We start from the raw sequence: 19,863 nt of genomic DNA, 5'->3' as shown, positions 1-19,863 counted from the left end.
AATAGAGACACAAGTTATTTTTATTTTTTTAAGATTTTATTTTTTATTTATTTCAGAGAGAAAGTGAGAGAGAGAGAGAAAGCACAAGTGGGGTAGGGAGAAGCAGCCTGTCCCCTGAGAAGGGAGCCCAACTTGGGGCTTCATCCAGGACCCTGGTATCATGACCTGAGCCAAAGGCAGATGCTCAACTGACTGAGCCACCCAAGTGCCCCTAGACACAGATTTTTTTTTTAAAGACCCAAATTAGGGGCACCTGGGTGGCTCAGCTGGGTAAGCGTCCATCTCTTTGTTTCAGCTCAGGTCACGATCTTGAGGTTGTGAGTTCAAGCCCTATGTCAGGCTCTGCACCCAGTGAGGAGTCTGTGTGAGATTCTTTCCCCCTTCTTCTCCCTCCCCCTCTGGTCCTCCTTCCTCACACTCTTGGCTCTAAAATAAGTAAGTAAAACCTTAAAAAAAAAAAGACCTAAATCAAGCTTCTAGAGATGAATAATATAATGTCTGAGATGAAAAATGCACTGTAGAAATTTTTTTGAATCACTGCTCTGATGAAAGTACATTTATCCTGGCTTATGTATAAACACACACATAAAAATACACTGTAAAGATTTAATGGCAAGGTAGACAATGCAGAAGAAAATATCAGTAAACTTAAAGACATATCAACAGAAATGATTCAAAATGAAACATACAGAGAAAAAAAAGAAATGAACAAAGCAGCAGCAACTTACAAAAAATTTCAAATATACTTCAAAATATGAATATACTTCAAAAAATTTCAAATATACTTCTAATTGGAATTCTCAAAGGAGAGACAGAAAAATATTTGAAAAAATAATGGTCAATAATTTCCAAATTTGATGAAAACTATAAACCCACATTTGAATATGAATTTGAGCTTATGCTCCAAGCATAAGAAACATAAAGAAAACCACACCAAAGAATAACGTAATAAAGTTACTTAAAACAGTTATAAAGAAAAAATCTTAAAAGCAGCCAGAGAAAAAAGACACATTATGTATAGAGGAAAAAAAATATAAAAATTACAGATTTTTCAATGAAACAACACAAGCTAGAAGACACTGTCACAGTATCTTTAAAGTATTGAAAGCGAAACAAAAAACAAAAAGAAAACCTCTGCCAACTTAGATTTACTTAAATAGCGAAATAATTTTTCAAAGAGGAAACTGAAATGAAGACTTTGCAGACATATGAAAGTTGAAAGAATTCACCACCACAAACCTACACTGCAAGAAATGATAAAGGCAGTTCTTCAAGACAAGGAAAAATGATACCAGACAGAAACCTGGCTCTACATAAAGTAATAAAGAGCACTGAAAATAGTAACTAATTGGTTATATATTTCTTCTTTTAATTTAAATCTCTTTAAAAGATACTTGGCTATTTAGGGCAGCCCCGGGTGGCTCAGCGGTTTAGCGCCCCCTTCAGCCCAGGGCATGATCCTGGAGACCTGGGATCGAGGCCCAGGTCGGGCTCCCTGCATGGAGCCTGTTTCTCCCTCTGCCTGTGTCTCTATGCCTCTGTGTGTGTGTGTGTGTGTGTGTGTGTGTGTGTGTGTGTGTGTGTGTGTGTGTGTCTCATTAATAAATAAATAAAATCTGTAAAAGAAAAAGATAACTGGCTATTTAAAGCAAAAATAATGGTAATGTATGCTATGGTTTATAACATATGCAGAAGTAAAATGTATGACAATAGAACAAAGACTGAACAGAGAAAATGGAAGAAAACTGTTGTTGTTGTTTTTTTAAGAGATTTTATTTATTTATTCATGAGACACACACAGAGAGAGGCAGAGACACAGGCAGAGGGAGAAGCAGGCTCCTCGCAGGGAGCCTGATGTGGGACTCGATCCCAGAACTCCAGGAACACACCCTGAGCCAAAGGCAGATGTCCAACCACTGAGCCACCCAGGCATCCCTAGAAGAAAACTGTTTCATTTGAAGGTAGTTCTTGATAAACTAATGATGTCAGCTATAAAAACTTTATATACCAACCAGTAAAACCACGTAACAAAGAATTATAACTAGAAATTTTTTTAATGCTGCTGTAAAAAATTGCCACACACTTAGCAGCCCAGGCCATAAAAAATGTATTCTCTTAAGTTCTGCAGAATACTAATCCAGCACAGATCTCACTGGACTAAAATCAAGGGGTTAACAGGGGTATAGTCCTCTGTGGAGGCTGTAGGAGAGAATCCTTTTTCCTTGCTTTTTCCATTTTCTAGAGGCCATCCACTTTCCTTGGTTTATGGCCCCCTTCCTCTTTCTTCAAAGCAAGCAATGTTACATGTCTCTATGTCCTTCTTCCATAGTTACATCATCCTCTTCCACTTTTAAGCACCCTTATGTTTAAATTGGGCCTACCAGAAACTGCAGGGTAATCTATTTTAAGGTGAACTTTTAACAACCTTAATTCCATCTGCAACCCCTCCTCCTCTTTGCTACATAACATAACAAATTCATAGGTTCCTGAGAGTAGGACATTGACCTCCTTAAGGGGACCATTACTCTGTCTATTCCCACTAATAAATCAACAAAAGGAGATAAAATGGAATAAAAAAAATACTCAGTTTATTCAAGGGAGAGCATAAAAAAAGGAATAAAATGAATGAACACATGGAACAGAAATAAATACTAAGTAGGTAGATTTGAATCCAATCACATCAGTAGTCACATTAAATAGTCAATACACGCCAATTAATCAGCAGACATTGTCAGATTGGATACAAAGCAACATCCAGCTTATGCAGCCTATAAGAAATCTACTTAAAATATAAAAACACATATAGGTTAAAGGTAAAAACATGGAAAAAGATACATTATGCTAATACTAACCAAAAGAAAGCCTGATTGGCTATACTAATATCAGACAAAACAGATTTCAGAGCAAAGAATATTAAAAGAGATAAAGAAGATAATTTTATGATGATAAAAGGGTCAATTCACCCAGAGGACATAACAATTCTAAGCATTTACACAACTAATAAAACTTTGAAAGGACATGAAGCAGAAGCTGATCTAACCGGAGAAACATATATCCACAAATCCAATGTGCTCTTTCATTGCCTCTCTAAGTGACTAATAGAAACTGAGTAAGGATACAGAAGATCTGAACAACAGTAACCAATTCGGCCTCTTTGACATTTATAGAACACTCACCCAACCATAATAGCATAATAGCAGAATACATATTCTTTTCAAACACACAAGGAACATTTACCAGGATGGACCATTTTCTGAGCCAGAAAATTGGTCTCAATGCATTTAAAAGGATTCAAGTAAGGCAAATAATAAGAGACACTGAACTCTATGAAACAGAGGGGAGGTGGATGGGGTATGGGGTAACTGGCTGATGGGTATTAAGGAGGGCACCTGATGCAATGAGCACTGGGTGTTATATGTAACATATGAATCACTAAGTTCCACCTCTGAAATTAATTCAAAATTGTAAAAAAAAAAGAGGGGGCAATTCAAGTTATACAACATTCACTGCCTATAATACATTAAGTTACTAATCAATAATACCACAATATCTGGAACCTGTCTCCCAAAATATCTGGAAACTATATAACATACTTCTAAATAACCCAAAGGTCAAAGAAGTAGTCAAAAGAGAAATTTAAAAGTATTCTGAACTGAATGAAACTGTAAACACAAAATACAAAATTTGTATGATGCAGCTAAAGCAATACTTAGAAGGAAATTTATAGCTTTAAAATGCCTATGTTAGAAAAGAAGTCTCAAATTAATGATTGAGATTGTATCTTAAGAACCTAAAAAAAGGGATCCCTGGGTGGCGCAGCGGTTTGGCGGCTGCCTTTGGCCCAGGGCGTGGTCCTGGATATCGGGGATCCAATCCCACATCAGGCTCCCGGTGCATGGAGCCTGCTTCTCCCTCTGCCTGTGTCTCTGCCTCTCTCTCTCTCACTGTGTGCCTATCATAAATAAATAAAAGTTAAAAAAAAAAAAAAAAAAGAACCTAAAAAAAGAGGGCAGGTGGCTCAGCGGTCTAGCGCTGTCTTCGGCCCGGGGTATGATCCTTGAGACCTGGGATCGAGTCCCATGTCAGGCTCCCTGCGTGGAGCCTCTTTCTCCCTCTGCCTGTGTCTCTGCCTCTCTCCCTCTCAGTGTCTCTCATGAATAAATAAATAAAATCTTAAAAAAAAAAAAAAAAAAGAACCTAGAAAAAGAGCAAATGAAATCTAAATTATGAAAAAGAAATAAGATTAAAGCAGAAATCAATAACAGAAAAGCACTAGAGAAAAATGAATGAAGCCAAAGATTAAGAAAATCTAGCAAGGGGCAGCCCAGATGGCTGAGGTTTAGTGCAACCTTCAGTCCAGCCTTCAGTCCAAAGGCGTGATCTCAGAGACCTGCGATCCAGTCCCGCATCGGGCTCCCTGCATGGAGCCTACTTCTCCTTCTGCCCCTCTCTTCTGTGAGTCTCTATGAATAAATAAATAAAATTTAAAAAAAAAGAAAGAAAATCTAGCAAGGCTGATGCAGGGAGAGAGGTGGGAAGGGAAAAAACACAAATTATCAATATCAGAAATTAAAGAGGTAACATCACTACAGGTTCTACAGGTATTACAAGGGCAATAAGGGAATGCTGTGAGCACTTTATGCCAATACATTTGACTACTGGGATAAAATGCACAAATTCCCTAAAAAACACAAGCTGCCAAACTACATAGTTTGAATTTATAGGTTAAAATTTTCCTGCAGGGGTACCTGGGGGACTCAGTTGGGAAAGCACCCAACTCTTGATTTCAGCTCAGGTCATGATCTCAGGGTCATGAGATCAAGTCCCATGTCTGGCTCCATGCCTAAGATTTTCTCTCTCCCTTTCTCTCTGCCCCTCCCTCACTCATGCTCTCTCTATATATATAAAAAAAAATAAAAGTAAGGTAACATAAAGTAAAATAAAATAAAATAAAATTTTCCTGCAAAGAGCTCCAGATAGCTTCACTGGGGAACTATATTGAATATTTTAAGGAATAAATAGTACCAATTCTGCATAAACTTTCCCAGGAAATGAAAAAAGAGTAAAAACTTCTCAGCTCATTCTATAAGACTAGCATGACTTTGATGTTAAAATCACAGGCTAATATCCCTCATGAACACAGACTCAAAATTCATAACAAAATTTCAGTAAATCAAATATAACAATATATAGAAAGGATAATATGCCATGACTAACTGGGGTTTATCTCAGGAATACAAGGTAATTTAACACTCAAAATCAATCAAGTTATTTACCATGTTAACACACTAAAAACAAAAATCCATATGATCATGTCAATAAATATAAAAGAAAGAATTTGACAAAACCCAGCATTTATTCCTGATACAAATTCACATTTACTAGGAATAGGAAAGTATACTTTCACCACTTTTATTCAACATTGTAATAGGGATTCTAGCCAGTGCAATAAGCAAGTAAAAGAAATAAAAGACATCCACATTGGAAAAGAAGCCAAATGGTCTTTTTTCACAGACATCATTATAAAGAGAAAATGTAAGGGAACCTACAAAAAAACTACCGCAATGAATCAGTGAGTTTCCAAGGTCTCAGGATAGAAGATCAATATACAAAAAGTAATTGTATCTCTATACACTAGGAACAAACTGATTTTTTTTTTAAACAGTTTCTTTTGGGGGGCATCTTAGAAACTGAATTTTTTAAATGCCAATTATAATAGCACCAAAAATCTGAAATACTGAGAAATAAATGTGACAAAACATGTCCAGATCAGTACCCTGAAAAGTACAACACATTGCTGAGAGAAATTAAAGATGATGTAAATGAAAAGAAAGATATACTATATTCATGGATCTGTAGACTATTATTAGGCTATCAATTCCCTCCAAATGAGCTACAGCCTCAAGAAAATCCCAATCAAAATCCTAGAAGGAAAAAAAAAAAATCCTAGAAGGCTTTTAAAAAATAAATTGATAAGGTGATACTAAAATTTATATGGGAATACAAAGGACCTCGAATAGCCAAAAAATTTCTGGTAAGAACAAAGTTGTAAGATTTACACATCATCTGAATAAAAGACTTATTACAAAGCTATCATTATCAGGACGCCTGGGTGGCTCAGTCAGTTAAGCATCTGCCTTCAACTCAGGTCATAATCCCAGGCCCCTTGGATGGAGCCCCATATTGGGCTCCCTGCTCAGCTGGGAGACTGCTTCTTCCTCTCCCTCTGCGCCTCGCCCTACCTGTGCCTGCTCTCTCTAGCTCTCTCGAATAAATGAATAAAATCTTTTCTTAAAAAAACAGAAAAATAAATAAAAAGAAAGAAAGAAAGAAAGAAAGAAAGAAAGAAAGAAAGAAAGAAAGAAAGAAAGAAAGAAAGAAAGCTATGAATATCAAGACAGTGTACTACTGGGGCACCTGGCCGGCTCAGTCAGTAGAATATATAGCTCTTGATAGATAATAGGTCATGAGTTTTTTGGTTTTTTTTTAAGATTTATTTATTTATTTATGATAGACATAGAGAGAGAGGTAGAGACACAGGCAGAGGGAGAAGCAGGCTCCATGCCGGGAGCCCGACGTGGGACTTGATCCCAAGACTCCAGGATCGCGCCCTGGGCCAAAGGCAGGCGCTAAACCGCTGAGCCACCCAGGGATCCCCATAGGTCATGAGTTTAAGTTAAGCCCCACACTGGGCTTAGAGCATTAAAAAAAAAAAAAAAAAAAGAGTGTAGTGTTGATATAGACAATGTATCCAATATAAACATATAAAATGATAGAAACAAGTAGAATCCAGAAATAGATTCATATACATATGGTTAACTGATTTTCAATGAAAGTGAAAAGCAATTCAGTGGAGAAAGGATAGAAAAAATATGATGCTAGCACAACTAGAAATTCATATGCCAAAAAACAAATAAAACCCTTCCATCCATAACTCCCATCATGTACAAAAACATTCTGGACCTAAATTTAAGAACTTAAAGCTATAACACCTCTAGAATTAGGAGAAAATCTAAAATACAATACCAAAGGCATGATCCATAAAGAAAAAATTGATAAACTAGACATCAAAATTATCTGCTCTTCAAAAGACACTAAGAAAATGAAAGACAAGCTACAGATTGAGAGAATATTTACAAATCAAATAGCTTATAAATGACTTATATGTAGAGGACATATGTAGGAGGACAACCCAGTTTTTTTAAATGGGGGAAAAAAACACTTTACCAAAAAATATATGAAAGGCAAATAATCAGGGCAGCCCTGGTAGCGCAGCGGTTTGGAGCCGCCTGCAGTCCGGGGTGTGATCCTGGAGAACCGGGATCGAGTCCCACGTTGGGCTCCCCCTGCATGGAGCATGCTTCTCCCTCTGCCTGTGTCTCTGCCTCTCTCTCTCTCTGTGTCTCTAATAAATAAACAAAATCTTAAAAAAAAAAAAAAAAGGCAAATAATCACATGAAATGATGTTCCACATCATGAGTTATGAAGACAATGCAAAGAAAAACTACAATGAGCTACTATTACACACCTATTACAATGTCCAAAATTAGACTCACCATACAATGTTTTGGTGAGAATGTGGAACACCTAGAACTTTTCATGTTACTAATGGGAATGTAAGATGGTACAACTGTTTGGAAGAAGCAGTTTGGCGGTTTCTTATAACATTAAATGTATACCTACACTGACCCAGCCACTCCACTCCCAGGTATCCAAGAGAAATTGAAGCATATTCCCAAAGACTTTTACACAAATGTTCCTAACAGCTTTACCTGTAGCCAAAAATCTAGAAACAATCCAAACATCCATCAACAGGTAAATAGATAAATGATATATCGATGCAGTGAAATACTATTTAGCAATTAATGGGAACCAACCACATACTGTGATGAACATCCAAATGTTATGCTTAGTCAAAGAATCCAGACTCAAAAGACTACATATTGCATGGTTCCCTTTATATGTAAAGTCTAGATAAGGCAAATTTATAGAGCAGATTAGTGGATGTTAATGGGGCTGGGAAAGGAAGTGGGGATGGCACAAGGGAAGTTTCTGGGGTAACAGAAATGTTAATAAATTGGATTGTGGTGATAAGATACAAGTCTATACTTACTAAAATTACTGAATTGTATGCTTAAAAGGAGTGAGTTTTATGGTATATAGATTATACCTCAATGGAGTTGTTAAAAATAAGAGTACATAATGTATGATTCCATTTATTTAAAAATTCTAGAAAATCTATAATAAGCTAAAGCAGATTAGTGGTTGCCTAGGGATAAGGGAGGGAGTAGGAAGGACAGATTATAAAGGGACAGGAGGAAACTAGGGGTAATGGGTATGTTCATTACCTTTCTTGTGGTAATGGTTTTATGGGTACATATATGTTAAAACAAATCAAATTGTACACTTTAAACCTGGTACATACAGTTTATGATATATCAATTACACTTCAATAAAGTCATTATTTTAGAAGTATGGTACCCACAGAAGAGCAAGCATTCGGCATGGCTGGAGTGGAAAGCAGATGGAGTAACAAAAGAGCAGTTCATATAACCAAAAATGTATTTTTAATGGCTGCACAATTTCTACTTTCCCTTATTAGACAAACCGCTTCAATTTTTTAATTAAATAAATAGCATCTCATCATTGTGTGTAAAGCTCTTTATTTAGGAAACGTTGCTTTAGACTAGATTCCCAGAAATAGAAAAAGAGTATAAATATTTTTAAGCGGGCAGCCCTTGTGACTCAGCGGTTTAGCACCACCTACAGCCCAGGGCCTGATCCTGGAGACCTGGGATCAAATCCCATGTCAGGCTCCCTGCATGGAGCCTGCTTCTCCCTCTGCATGTGTCTCTGCCTCTCTCTCTCTCCTCTCTGTGTATTCTCATGAATAAATAAATAAAATCTTTAAAAATATATATATTTTTAAGCAAGGCAGGCAGATTTTTATTTTTAAAGAAAGAACTTGTTTATTATTTATTATTATTAATTTTTAAAGAAAGGAAGGGATGCCTGGGTGGCTCAGCAGTTGAGCATCTGCCTTGGGCTCAGGGTGTGATCCCAGGGTCCAGGATCGAGTCCCGCATCGGGCTCCCTGTGAGGAGCCTGCTTCTCCCTTTGCCTGTGTCTCTGTCTCTGTGTGTCTCTCATGAATAAATAAAATCTTTTGTAAAAAATAAAAATAAAGAAGCAGGAAGAGGAGATAGGGAGCAAATGATTTTACTTCAGAAACTACAGAGTAATACTAAAAATTTGTAGAGAATGATACAGCGTTGAAACTTGGGCGAAATTTCCTTGGGCCATTTTTTTTTCTGGCACTTGACAGAAATCATAAAAACCAACCTAATTCCAAACTAACCATAAGTCATATAATCATGCCCCCAGGTGTAGACCTGTTTCATCTTCAAAGCAGCTTTGTCAAAAAAAAAAAAAAAAAAGAAAGAAAAAAGAGAAAAGAAAGAAAGAAGAAAGAAAGAAAGAAAGAAAGAAAGAAAGAAAGAAAGAAAGAAAGAAAGAAAGAAAGAAAGAAAGAAAAATTAAAGCAGCTTTGTTCAGAATGATGCAAGGCTTCTATACACATTCTCTTTCTCCATATTGCTATTTCTCCCTCCCTCCTTCTCCTGCTTCTTCCTTCTCCCTTCCTCCAAGGCCCCACTTGGAGCTGCCCTCTCCTAATCAAGCAAGCCAACCCAGTGATTAATACCATAATTCGAGATGACTCGAAAAACCTCCATCATGAGCTACCATTTTGAGTATCAGAAGTCTGCAGGGCCCGCACAGGATGTTCACACTTACCAGGGTCATGTCATCACAGTCCAGGTAGGGGGCCCTCCTTGGTAATACACATGCTACCCAGGTGACTACTTAATACTAAAGAATGGGGGCAGCCCAGGTGGCTCAGCGGTTTAGCGCCCCCTTCAGCCCAGGGCGTGATCCTGGAAACCCGGGATCGAGTCCCACGTCCGGCTCCCTGCGTGGAGCCTGCTTCTCCCTCTGCCTGTGTCTCTGCCTCTCTCTCTCTCTCTGTGTCTCTCATGAATAAATAAATAAAATATTAAAAAAAAAAGATGATGTTAATTATTAAAAAAATACTAAAGAATGGTTCACATTGAATTTTCAACACATTTTGATTGGTGTCACAACTGTATTCACATAAAATAAAAACTACCACTGTCATTAACAAAAATCCTACTACAGTAAAGACAGTGTCCTCCTGCAACAGCAAAGCCAATGGGGTTTAAAGACATATCCCAACCAGTTCTCAGCAACTGAAGCTGCGGCTGGAGAAAAGAGTGGGGTTTATCTCTGTAGCAGTTACAAAGTTAGGCCTCCTCATAATCTCCTGCAGGAGTGTTAGCTAAAAGCTGGTTTTGAGACTTTGTTCCCATGGCTCAAGTTGTGCCAGTTAGTAAGGCTCTGCTAACCCATCCACACTAAAGCATTCATTACCTCTTGCCTCCTAAGTTAACAAAGTGGCCAACAAACACATTTTCAAATTCATTTGACATAGCAAAAGCCAAATAAGCAGATAAAAAGAACCAGAACACTTAGGAGATGAGAGCAGAAAGTGAGCAGTTATGGGGGAAAAATAAGGAAAAGGTATTATAGTCCAGGCACTAATACTTGTGAGAAAGGAACAGTACAATCGCAGGATCTCTGCACACCCACACACAACAAGGACGTGGGCTGCCCAATTTTTCTCTTGATGCAATAAGCCAGTCACGTGAGGTTAGAAACGGGGAGTGGAGGGCTGGGGTGGCGGGGGCGCTTCGCCTATATGCACGCACACAGAAGGGCGCTGATCACCAAGGCGCAGGAGAGCCACGCAAATTATCCAGGCCAGAGGGCTGGAAGGGCGTGTGGGGCTAAACAATTTTTGGTGAAAGTTATTAGCCTGTCTGCTGCTCAAGTAACTGAGAATGAGGATCTGGGGAGAACTAGGCCCTGAGAAATTCCAAAGATGTCAGGAAATAACAGAAGAATAAATGAGCCCTTGGCAAAAGTTTCACAAGCTAAAGGATTACAAGAAAGATTTTTTAAAAACAAAAACAAAGTGATCAAGCAAAAAACCCTGAAAACCAAACCAAACGAAAAACCTGGAAGAAGAGAAACAGAACTGCTTGGGTTTCTGTCTTAGGTTATGCAAGGCTCTTCTCTGTCACTGCCTACACCCTACACCTCTAACTGCTGGTAAGCTGTAAGCTCCGGCTTTATGTAGAGTCAGCACAAGAATCTTCCGCAGTGAAAAAGGCAACAGAGAGGTGCCCAAAGGCTTGACTTCTTTCTCCTCGCAGTCCTCTGTCCCACAGGAACGCGCTGGCTTCTATGGGTTGAAATGCTGTGGCTGTTGTCTGGAAACGGGGGGATGGTGGTGGCAGAGAAAGGAGCACCTCCTGAAGCCAAACCTTGTATGTGGGGATACCTAACTGCACCTTCAGTTCCTGAGCTCCGAGAACACTCCTCCTCCTTCACAAAGCTGGGCTGGCAGCAGTTAATTGCCAGTGGCTGAACTGCAACAAGCTCCTCCTGCCAATAACTCAAAGGTTCCCAGCACAGAAAGGATAAAATACTTAAACCAAGCAGTACAAGCCTCTCCTTCTTTAAGCTGATAAACGGGAATAAATTGGTGACATTCCTTTCCATTTCTGGAATTGCAAAAGGTCCATAATACCTGCTCTTAGATACAATATATGGATGTTTCCAAAAGGAATGAAGAATGCTACTGACCCAATGCCTTTGCAGGATTGCAGGCATCGCAGGCAAGATGAGCAATGTAGGATACGATTTCTTACCACTTTGGAGGCAGAGTTGCTTGACCTACCTTAGTGCGAACAGTACAAACTAGAAACTAGTACCGTTAGCCAGCCATCCCTAATTAGAAGGAGAAGATCTGCAGCGTTTATACTTCTTTCCCTTTCCCTAGTGCATTAAGCAGAGGTTTCAATTGCAAGGCCTCTCCTAAAAGAAATGTCTACCAGTTCATCATCCTGAATGCACAAGGTGGTTCTAGCACCTACGGCCTTCAGGATAAGCTCCTAAGCGTGGCATGTAAGGTCAAATGTAATCTGTATGGAGCTGAAGCCTTCACTCTGCCCTATTTTTTTTAACAGTGCCTGCAGTTCTCAGCAAGCAATGCCAATCTACATAATGCCTCTGTGCAACACTGCACCAACGCCCCCCTCCCACTCTTGGGGCTCACAGTTCAAGTTCAATATTCCTCCCCCCATGTCCACCCCCTCTCCATGTTAGACCATAAAACTCCAGATTCTTTTCACTAGTATCAATTTCTTGCCCCTGTCCACTGCAGGTGAACAAGAAGAGAAACAACCCCCCTACTCGCCCAGACAACACAGTCCCAGGATCTTCCTTCCAGGGTACACGTGAATTCCCTAAGGCCCAAATTTGAATTTTCACCATCTTCCAGGACACTGTCACATTACCATATTTCTCATTTTACTGGTCTATTTCTCATTTTACTGATCATGATCATCTGGGATTGTGCTGCAGCCAACTCATCTGAGCTGGCTGTGCCCATGTCTCCCAACTCTTTATTCTGTGATTCATGTCGGCATCTCCAAACTAGTCACGATGGTTGTATTTACACGATGGAAACTGCCAATGTCTACAACTCAGGGCTTGTTGTTTTTTTTTTGGGGGGGTGGTAAGTATGGGGGGGAATCCAGTTGTTAAACATTTACTACATCATAATGTTTTCCCTAAATGACCTATACTTCCTCTCCTGTGAGACTTAACTTCCTTTTCTTTCTCCCCCCAAATTGCATTGAATCACTTAGAATTTCTCTTCTATGATCAAAAATCACCTAGATGCTCAGTCATTTCATGCTTTATTCCCTATGCCTCCTGCAGGACAGGCTACAGAACTTGCAGGATACAGTACAAAATGAAAATGTGGGGTCCCTGTTCAAAAAGTATTCAGAATTTCAAGACAATGACAGCAGAGCAGTAAACCGAGAACAGGGTCTTTCTAAATGTGGGGACTTGTACAGCTGCACAGGTCCTGTGCCCATAAAGTGGTCCCTGACCACCTATTCTTAACTGTGAGTGTGCGCTTCCCTAAGGATACTATTTCCCACATTATCTCTGCAGTATGAGGGCCCCTTACTCTCCCCACATTTCAGGATCGAAGGTGGGTTCATATTTTACTTGCTCCCCCCTCCCCAATGCCCTTTGCAGACCATTCCTCTTCTGGTTTTTCTGTAAAACCTCTCCCCTCTGCCATCTTGTTGCACATCAACTCTCACCACAGCTGTCCTCTCCCCCTCCTACTTTGCTAAGGGCTTTGACATCTGGCTCTCAAAACTCCTCTTTACCCCAAGTCCCTGCTTCAAGAGTAATAGGGTTAAGAGGACAGACTGGATAGAATCAGACTACCTAGGTTCAAGTCGTGGTACTAACTATATACCAGCTGTTGTTGCCTTGGCCATGCTCCTTAACCTCTCTTTCCCTGAGTTTCCTCATTTATAAAATAGAGATGGTCAGTAGTACTTCATAGGATTTGTTGTATAGATTAAGAGTTTAAACATATCAAGGGTTCAGAACAGTACCTGGCACATAGTAAGTGCTCACTCAGTAAACATTAGCTACTGCTATCATCATCATCATCATCATCATCATCATCATCACTAAAGTCTATCTCAGTCTCCATGGATAACCCTGCTTCCTGAGTTCTTTGAGCTCCTTGTCTCCAACTTCTACTCTACGCTGCCTCAGCAACCCTCTTCCATAGCTACACCTGGATCCTACAATCACCAGAACCTCTCCCCCTCCAAAATCTTAAATTCAAATATTTCATCCTCTGAGGACTACTTCCAGTCTTCCAGAACCCATTTACTGTGCCCCCCATATCTGCCTCTGATTGAAACCCCTAATGCCAAACTCCTCTATCATAGTCCCTCCTTTATCTGCCTCTTCTTATAGTCTCTCCTTAACCCACTCTCTTGACAACAACCTCAATTTCCTTCTGCACCAGACTGGTGAAGTTCCAACCTTGGGGAAATCAGACTATCAGCCTTTTCTTGACAGGGCTCCTGAGAGCTCCTGAGGAGACTCACACAACCTCGGCAATCAGTACCACTGTTATAAATTTGTAGTCTCCATTGTCAGTGCCACCAGCCATCTATTTCCTTACCTGCTTGGCTGTCTCCTTGTTCAAAGTGCTGTTTCAGATCCTGATCACTCTCTCCAAACCTCTGATTTTACTGCCCACTACCACTGACCTGTGCCCACTTCACCTATCTCTGCTTTTACCCCCAGGAAATGACCTATCCCACAACAGAATAACAGGAATGTGACTAGAATGACCACGATTTCCTCCTACTAGACCCATAAACCCACTTTAGCTACACCTCTATTCACCCATTTCTTCCTTCCTATCATAATCTCGGTCTTCTGCGCTCTGGATTCTAACCCACCTGGCCTCTAAGGCGCGGTTCTCAGTGTGTGTTTCTCAGACCAGCAGCAGCAGCACTCTCCAGGAACTTGGTGCAAATGCAAATTGTCAGGCCCCACTCTAGACCTACTAAATCAGAAACTCTGGAATTGGGGCCCAGCAGTCTGTTTGTAACAAGGCCTCCAGGTGACTCTGAAGGATGCTAAAGTTTGAGAATCACTGCTTTAAGGAAGTATTTGCTACTTATCCCCTTTCCTGTATTTTTAACCTCTTTCTTCAGGGCAACAGTTCCCCGCCTGAAGAGCCTCCCATCTGATTGCTCCACATACCTGCTTGCCCCTCTCCCATCTATTCACTGCACAGCAACATATCTGACCAAGTCATCCCCTGCTTAAAATTCTCTACTGACTTCTCACTGATCTGAAGATAAAGCCCAGTATCTTAAGAAGGCCCCAATGCTCCCCACAGCTCACAAGTCTCTTCTTCCACCTTTGGCTCTCTCTATTGAACAAGCCCAGCTCGTCTCAATTTCTTGATCTTGCCATGCTCTAGGGCACCCAACAAACTTTAAAATTGTTCTCTTTCTGCCCAAAATATTCTGCCTGCTTCTCTTCCACACTCCTTCTACCACCTTCTACTTTCTTTACTTAGGGTATTTAAGTTTACCCCTAACTCTCGATTCAGTCCCTATTAGATGCTCTCACGTAGCATTCTGCACTTACCCTCTCAAACCCACATCAAACTTAAAATTATTTAACTATTATAAGTGTAATGTTTGTTTTCCATACCAGAGCATAAGCTCTGTTGGGGTACAAATCATGTCTACCTTATTTACTATAATATCCCTAGTGGGGATGCCTAGATGGCTCAGTGATTGAGCGTCTGCCTTCAGCTTGGGTCATGATTCCGGGGTCCTGGGACTGAGTCCCGCAGCAGGTTCCCTGTGGGGAGCCTGCTTCTCCCTCTGCCTGTGTCTCTCATGAGTAAGTAAATAAAAAATCTTAAAAAAAATATTCCTAGTGCCTAGCTTAGTATAACACCTTGCACACAGTAAATGTGCAATAAATATCTGCCAACTGACTGAGCCTTTGCATACACTGTGCCTCTGTCCAGAATGTTTTTCACTACCTTTAATCTCCCAGCGAAATCTGACACATCTTTCAAGAAATAAATTAAAGATGGCTACCAGACAGGAGGTGGGCAGGAGGGATGGGTGAAATTGGTGAAGGAGATGAAGGGTACACTTACCTTGATGAGCACCAGGTGATGCATGGAACCGGGGAGTCACTATCCTGCACACCTGACACTAACCTAACACTGTACCTTTTCCACACTGGGCTTAGAATTTTAAAAGAAAAAAAAAAAGAATTTTAAAAGATTTTATAATCTAGTGTAGGTAATAAACACCTAAAGAGAAAAAAGAAATAATACAAATGTTTCTGAAAAAAAAAAAAAAACAAATGTTTCTGTGAAGCCTTCCCTGCACATACACACCACCTACCTGCTCAAGTGAGTCACTTCCTCTTTCCTATTCCTATTAAATTGTGTACATAACTCTACTAATGCAATAACTATACACCATTGTAAATACCTGTCTTTGTGTCTGGGTCTCCACTGGACTGTCAACTCCCTGAGGGCATGGACCATCTCTTGCTCACCTCTGCACCTCGTGCTTAGAAAAGTACCTCCTGGGCAGCCCCGGTGGCTCAACGGTTCAGCACTGCCTACAGCCCAGGATGTGATCCTGGAGTCCCGGGATCGAGTCCCACATCAAGCTCCCTGCGTGGAGCCTGCTTCTCCCTCTGCCTGTGTCTCTGCTTCTCTCTCTCCTCTCTGTGTATTCTCATGAATAAATAAATAAAATCTTAAAAAAAAAAAAGTACCTCCTCACGTTGACAACACATGTCTAAATGTTTATGGGTGTGTTAAACCTAAGACTGTACCTCTAATATTGCACTGAGATGTTTTTTTCCTAAGATTAAATCTGGATTCCAATTCTAGGTTTGTTATTCATTAGCTGCACAGTCAAACTGTTTAACCTCTTTGGGCCTCGGTTTCCTCACTAGGAAAATGGGGCTAACAGTACCAACTTGGAAATACTGCTATGGAAATTAAACAAAATGACACTGTACAACAATTAGCACACACAGTGCCTGGCATGTAGTAGCCTCCCCACTCTGGCTTCAGCTTGATAGAGACAACTAGGACAAAACAAATACAAAAATAAGCCACAGCAATCAAGGGAGGCTGAGTGCAGAATGAGTCACTGCTTTTAATCATTTGCTCAGGAAGATCAACAACGAAGAAACATAATATGCAGAATAAACCCTACTGGTGGTATCCCCCTTGGCATATAAAGCTTGGTAAGAACTCACCCCAGACTCTTGGCTAATAGCCACATCTGGCTCCTTACCCCAGTAGGTCAGGTCTTAGTCTAAGGTGCTAGGAATGGCTACTTTAGACTGGAAAAGAAGCCACCCCATAAGGAAGGTGTTTACACGTGGGAGATGGGGAAGAGGGAGGAGAGCTTGAATGTAACCACATCTATCAAGTGTTTTGCAGTCTGGCAGAAAATACCACAGACTTGTTGGTGAAGACAGACAGCACAGAACTGTACTTACCTGTAGCCAAGAACCAGCTTAGACTAGATAACAAGCACATTTCTGCTTTTACAATGGTCAGACTTGCATGCGGTGAACATCTCTAGGGTCCAATTATGCTTGTACATCTGGGCAGCACCCACAAAGATGACACCAGGCAGCTTTAAACATACACTCCTCAGCACAGAGTGCTGCCCACAAGCACCAGCTTCGCTGCTCATGTGTGCCAAATGTAAAAGCAGATTTAACAGTTTCTCTGTTCCTTATTCATAATGTGCTTACCTCTGCAGAACCACTGGTATTCAGATAACCTACTTCCTTGGAGTCATTCATTTCAGAATGCTGTGTCACTATATGTGTGGTTACTTCTTCGCTGGGACTCTCTCTCTTCCAAAGCTTCCTGGTTAAGCTCTGATGGTCACTGGAAGATACAGTGGGTCTGAGCAGAGCTCTGGGTAGTCTCTGTCTCCTCCAAGATGTTCTGCTCCAACCTAGCCCCAAAATATGTGGTACATCATCTTCAGGTGGAAAGCCCAAGTCATCTGCAGTTTGGAACTTTTTAAAAAACACCAGCATGGAATTGGAAGAGTCTGTCCTAAAAGCCCGGCAGCTCTGGGGACTGCTGCAGTCTGCCTGAATGCACATCCCTTCTAACCACCAAAAGGCATGGCAAGAAGAGTCCTGGCAGCAGGCAGCCCAACACAACTGGAGAGAGGAGGTTCCTTCAAGAAGCCGGAGGTGATTTTCTCCCCCAGATCTCAGGCCAACTCCAAATTCTGTCTTCGCTTGCTGGCACCTGCTCTCACTGGCATCTAAAAACAAGGAATGAAAACATTTTAAGATGTAATAAAAACAGACTACTGCTCTCTAAAGAGCCCTGAACACCAACATTTAAGGCTATTTTGAAGACTGGTTTTTAAGAGGGTGGGAAAGCTGTCTAGTAAGTGGAACAGAAGAAGCAAAATAGAGGGTTTTTTGGCTCAGGATGCTTTAGCTTGTAGAAGTACTGTTCCGCACCCATCACTGGTTCCCCTTCTCAATGAGTCCCTTCCACAAAGACCTTTTATACAGAACTCCAGTTCGTGAAACAGAAAAAAAACCAAACAGAACAGTTCTAGGGGATCCCTGGGTGGCGCAGCGGTTTGGCGCCTGCCTTTGGCCCAGGGCGCAATCCTGGAGACCCGGGATCGAGTCCCATGTCGGGCTCCCGGTGCATGGAGCCTGCCTCTCCCTCTGCCTGTGTCTCTGCCTCTCTCTCTCTCTCTCTCTCTCTCTCTCTCTGTGTGACTATCATAAATAAATAAAAATTAAAAAAAAAAAAAAGAACAGTTCTTCTGGAGGAAGTATAGGGAGGGATGGGCAGAGGCCCGCCACTTGGCCCTTCACTCACGTCCTGGCATTTCTCAGGGATGGTGTGAGCCCCACAAGACCAGGACAGGGAGCGAAACAAGAACAGCTCCCCCTCTGCCCCACGCTGACCTGCAGCAACACACACAGGCCTCGTGGCCTCCTACAGGTTATAGGTGTACCCACTTTCTAACCAATCGTTTGCCAGAGCCAGGTGGTTTTGCACATCACGGTAGCAGCCAGGGCAGAGGTCAGATTACCAAGAAGTTTAATGAGCAGAATTTGCTAGAATGAACTTCCTACTGACAAGCCGTGTCATGATAAGAAATAAAGGAACAGGAGTACAACAGTGACCTACCTACTGTGGTGAACATAAATAGCATGGTCCAAAATTCGGGCTAATGTTGCTTCTGGATAAACTTCTGGGCTACTGAATTATGTCAGGCGTGGCATTAATTTTCCTGAGGTATTACCTCACCTCTGTGTTCGTAGATGAAGAGAAGTCAAAGCATGTTCTAAATGAAAGCTGTTATACAGAGTTCATGTAAGGTCCTAGTTACATGGGTATCTGCACCAACTATGGTCGGGGTTATACGGGGCCAGAACCAGGGGGAGGCAAGATAGCTGCCTCGCACACAGAACCTACGAAGGTACACACTTTCAGAGTCACGTAAGTAGAGTTGGCTCACCCCATCTTGAGAGTGAGGGCCTCCTTGAAGTTTGCGCCCTAGGTGTCTCTTTCTTCACCCTAGCCCTGGCCCTGGGGTTAGAACGTAAAATATATTTTAAAATGACACACAGAAAATGTGCAGTAGAATCAAAACACTGAAGAGGTGGATAATCATGGATGCGTGTACACAAAACCGAAAGGGGGCTCTGACTAACCCAAAACAACAACGTGCTAATCAGCCACAGCCAACTTGACTCCCAGGAAATACTGACAAAATGTCCAGCAAACTCAATGTGCACACTAGTCAAATGAGAGCTAGGAGGAAAATAAAGGCAGGCTTCTGGATTACTGAGCAGGCGCTATGGAAGCCAATCTGCCATTGTTCATTAAAAGAAAAGAGAGAGACATTGGCACAGACCTAACATCAGACGAGGCAATTTAGAAACCTAGAAAAAAATAGAACTTCCTCAAGAAAAATGAAGAAATAGCAACTATGAAAAAAAAAATGAAGCTACCAAGAGCTACAGAAATACCCCTCATATCCTCATCCACCTTCCCACACAGTAACCAATGGGATGAATCTGGGTAACAGCTATCTGAGTATACAGACTGTGTTGAAATCAATAAATGCGGGACGCCGGGGTGGCTCAGCGGCTGAGCATCTGCCTTCAGCTCAGGGCGTGATCCCAGGGTCCTGGGATCGAGTCCCATGTCGGGCTCTCTGGGGGAGCCTGCTTCCTCCTCAGCCTGTGTCTCTGCCTCTCTCTCTCACGAATAAATAAATAAAATCTTTAAAAAAAAATCAATAGAGGGCTACATCAGTAACTACTGTCAGT

At 41.1% G+C, this 19,863-nt stretch overlaps 1 protein-coding gene across 3 annotated transcripts in view; it reads right to left on the bottom strand.

The window, feature by feature from the left end:
* KIAA0319L (KIAA0319 like) overlaps nt 1-19,863 on the bottom strand; it is a 93,968-nt gene that overhangs the window by 45,902 nt on the left and 28,203 nt on the right. For all 3 annotated transcript variants that reach the window (XM_025419958.3, XM_049094112.1, XM_049094111.1), the window contains exon 3: nt 17,293-17,822. In XM_025419958.3, the coding sequence (XP_025275743.3) occupies nt 17,293-17,822 (530 nt within the window). The remainder of the gene's footprint in view (nt 1-17,292; nt 17,823-19,863) is intronic.

This window comes from Canis lupus, chromosome 15, assembly GCF_003254725.2.
Source record: "Canis lupus dingo isolate Sandy chromosome 15, ASM325472v2, whole genome shotgun sequence".
Taxonomy (NCBI): Eukaryota; Metazoa; Chordata; class Mammalia; order Carnivora; family Canidae; genus Canis; species Canis lupus.
The sequence above is the reverse complement of the archived record's forward strand: the minus strand, read 5'-3'. Positions and strand labels throughout refer to the sequence as shown.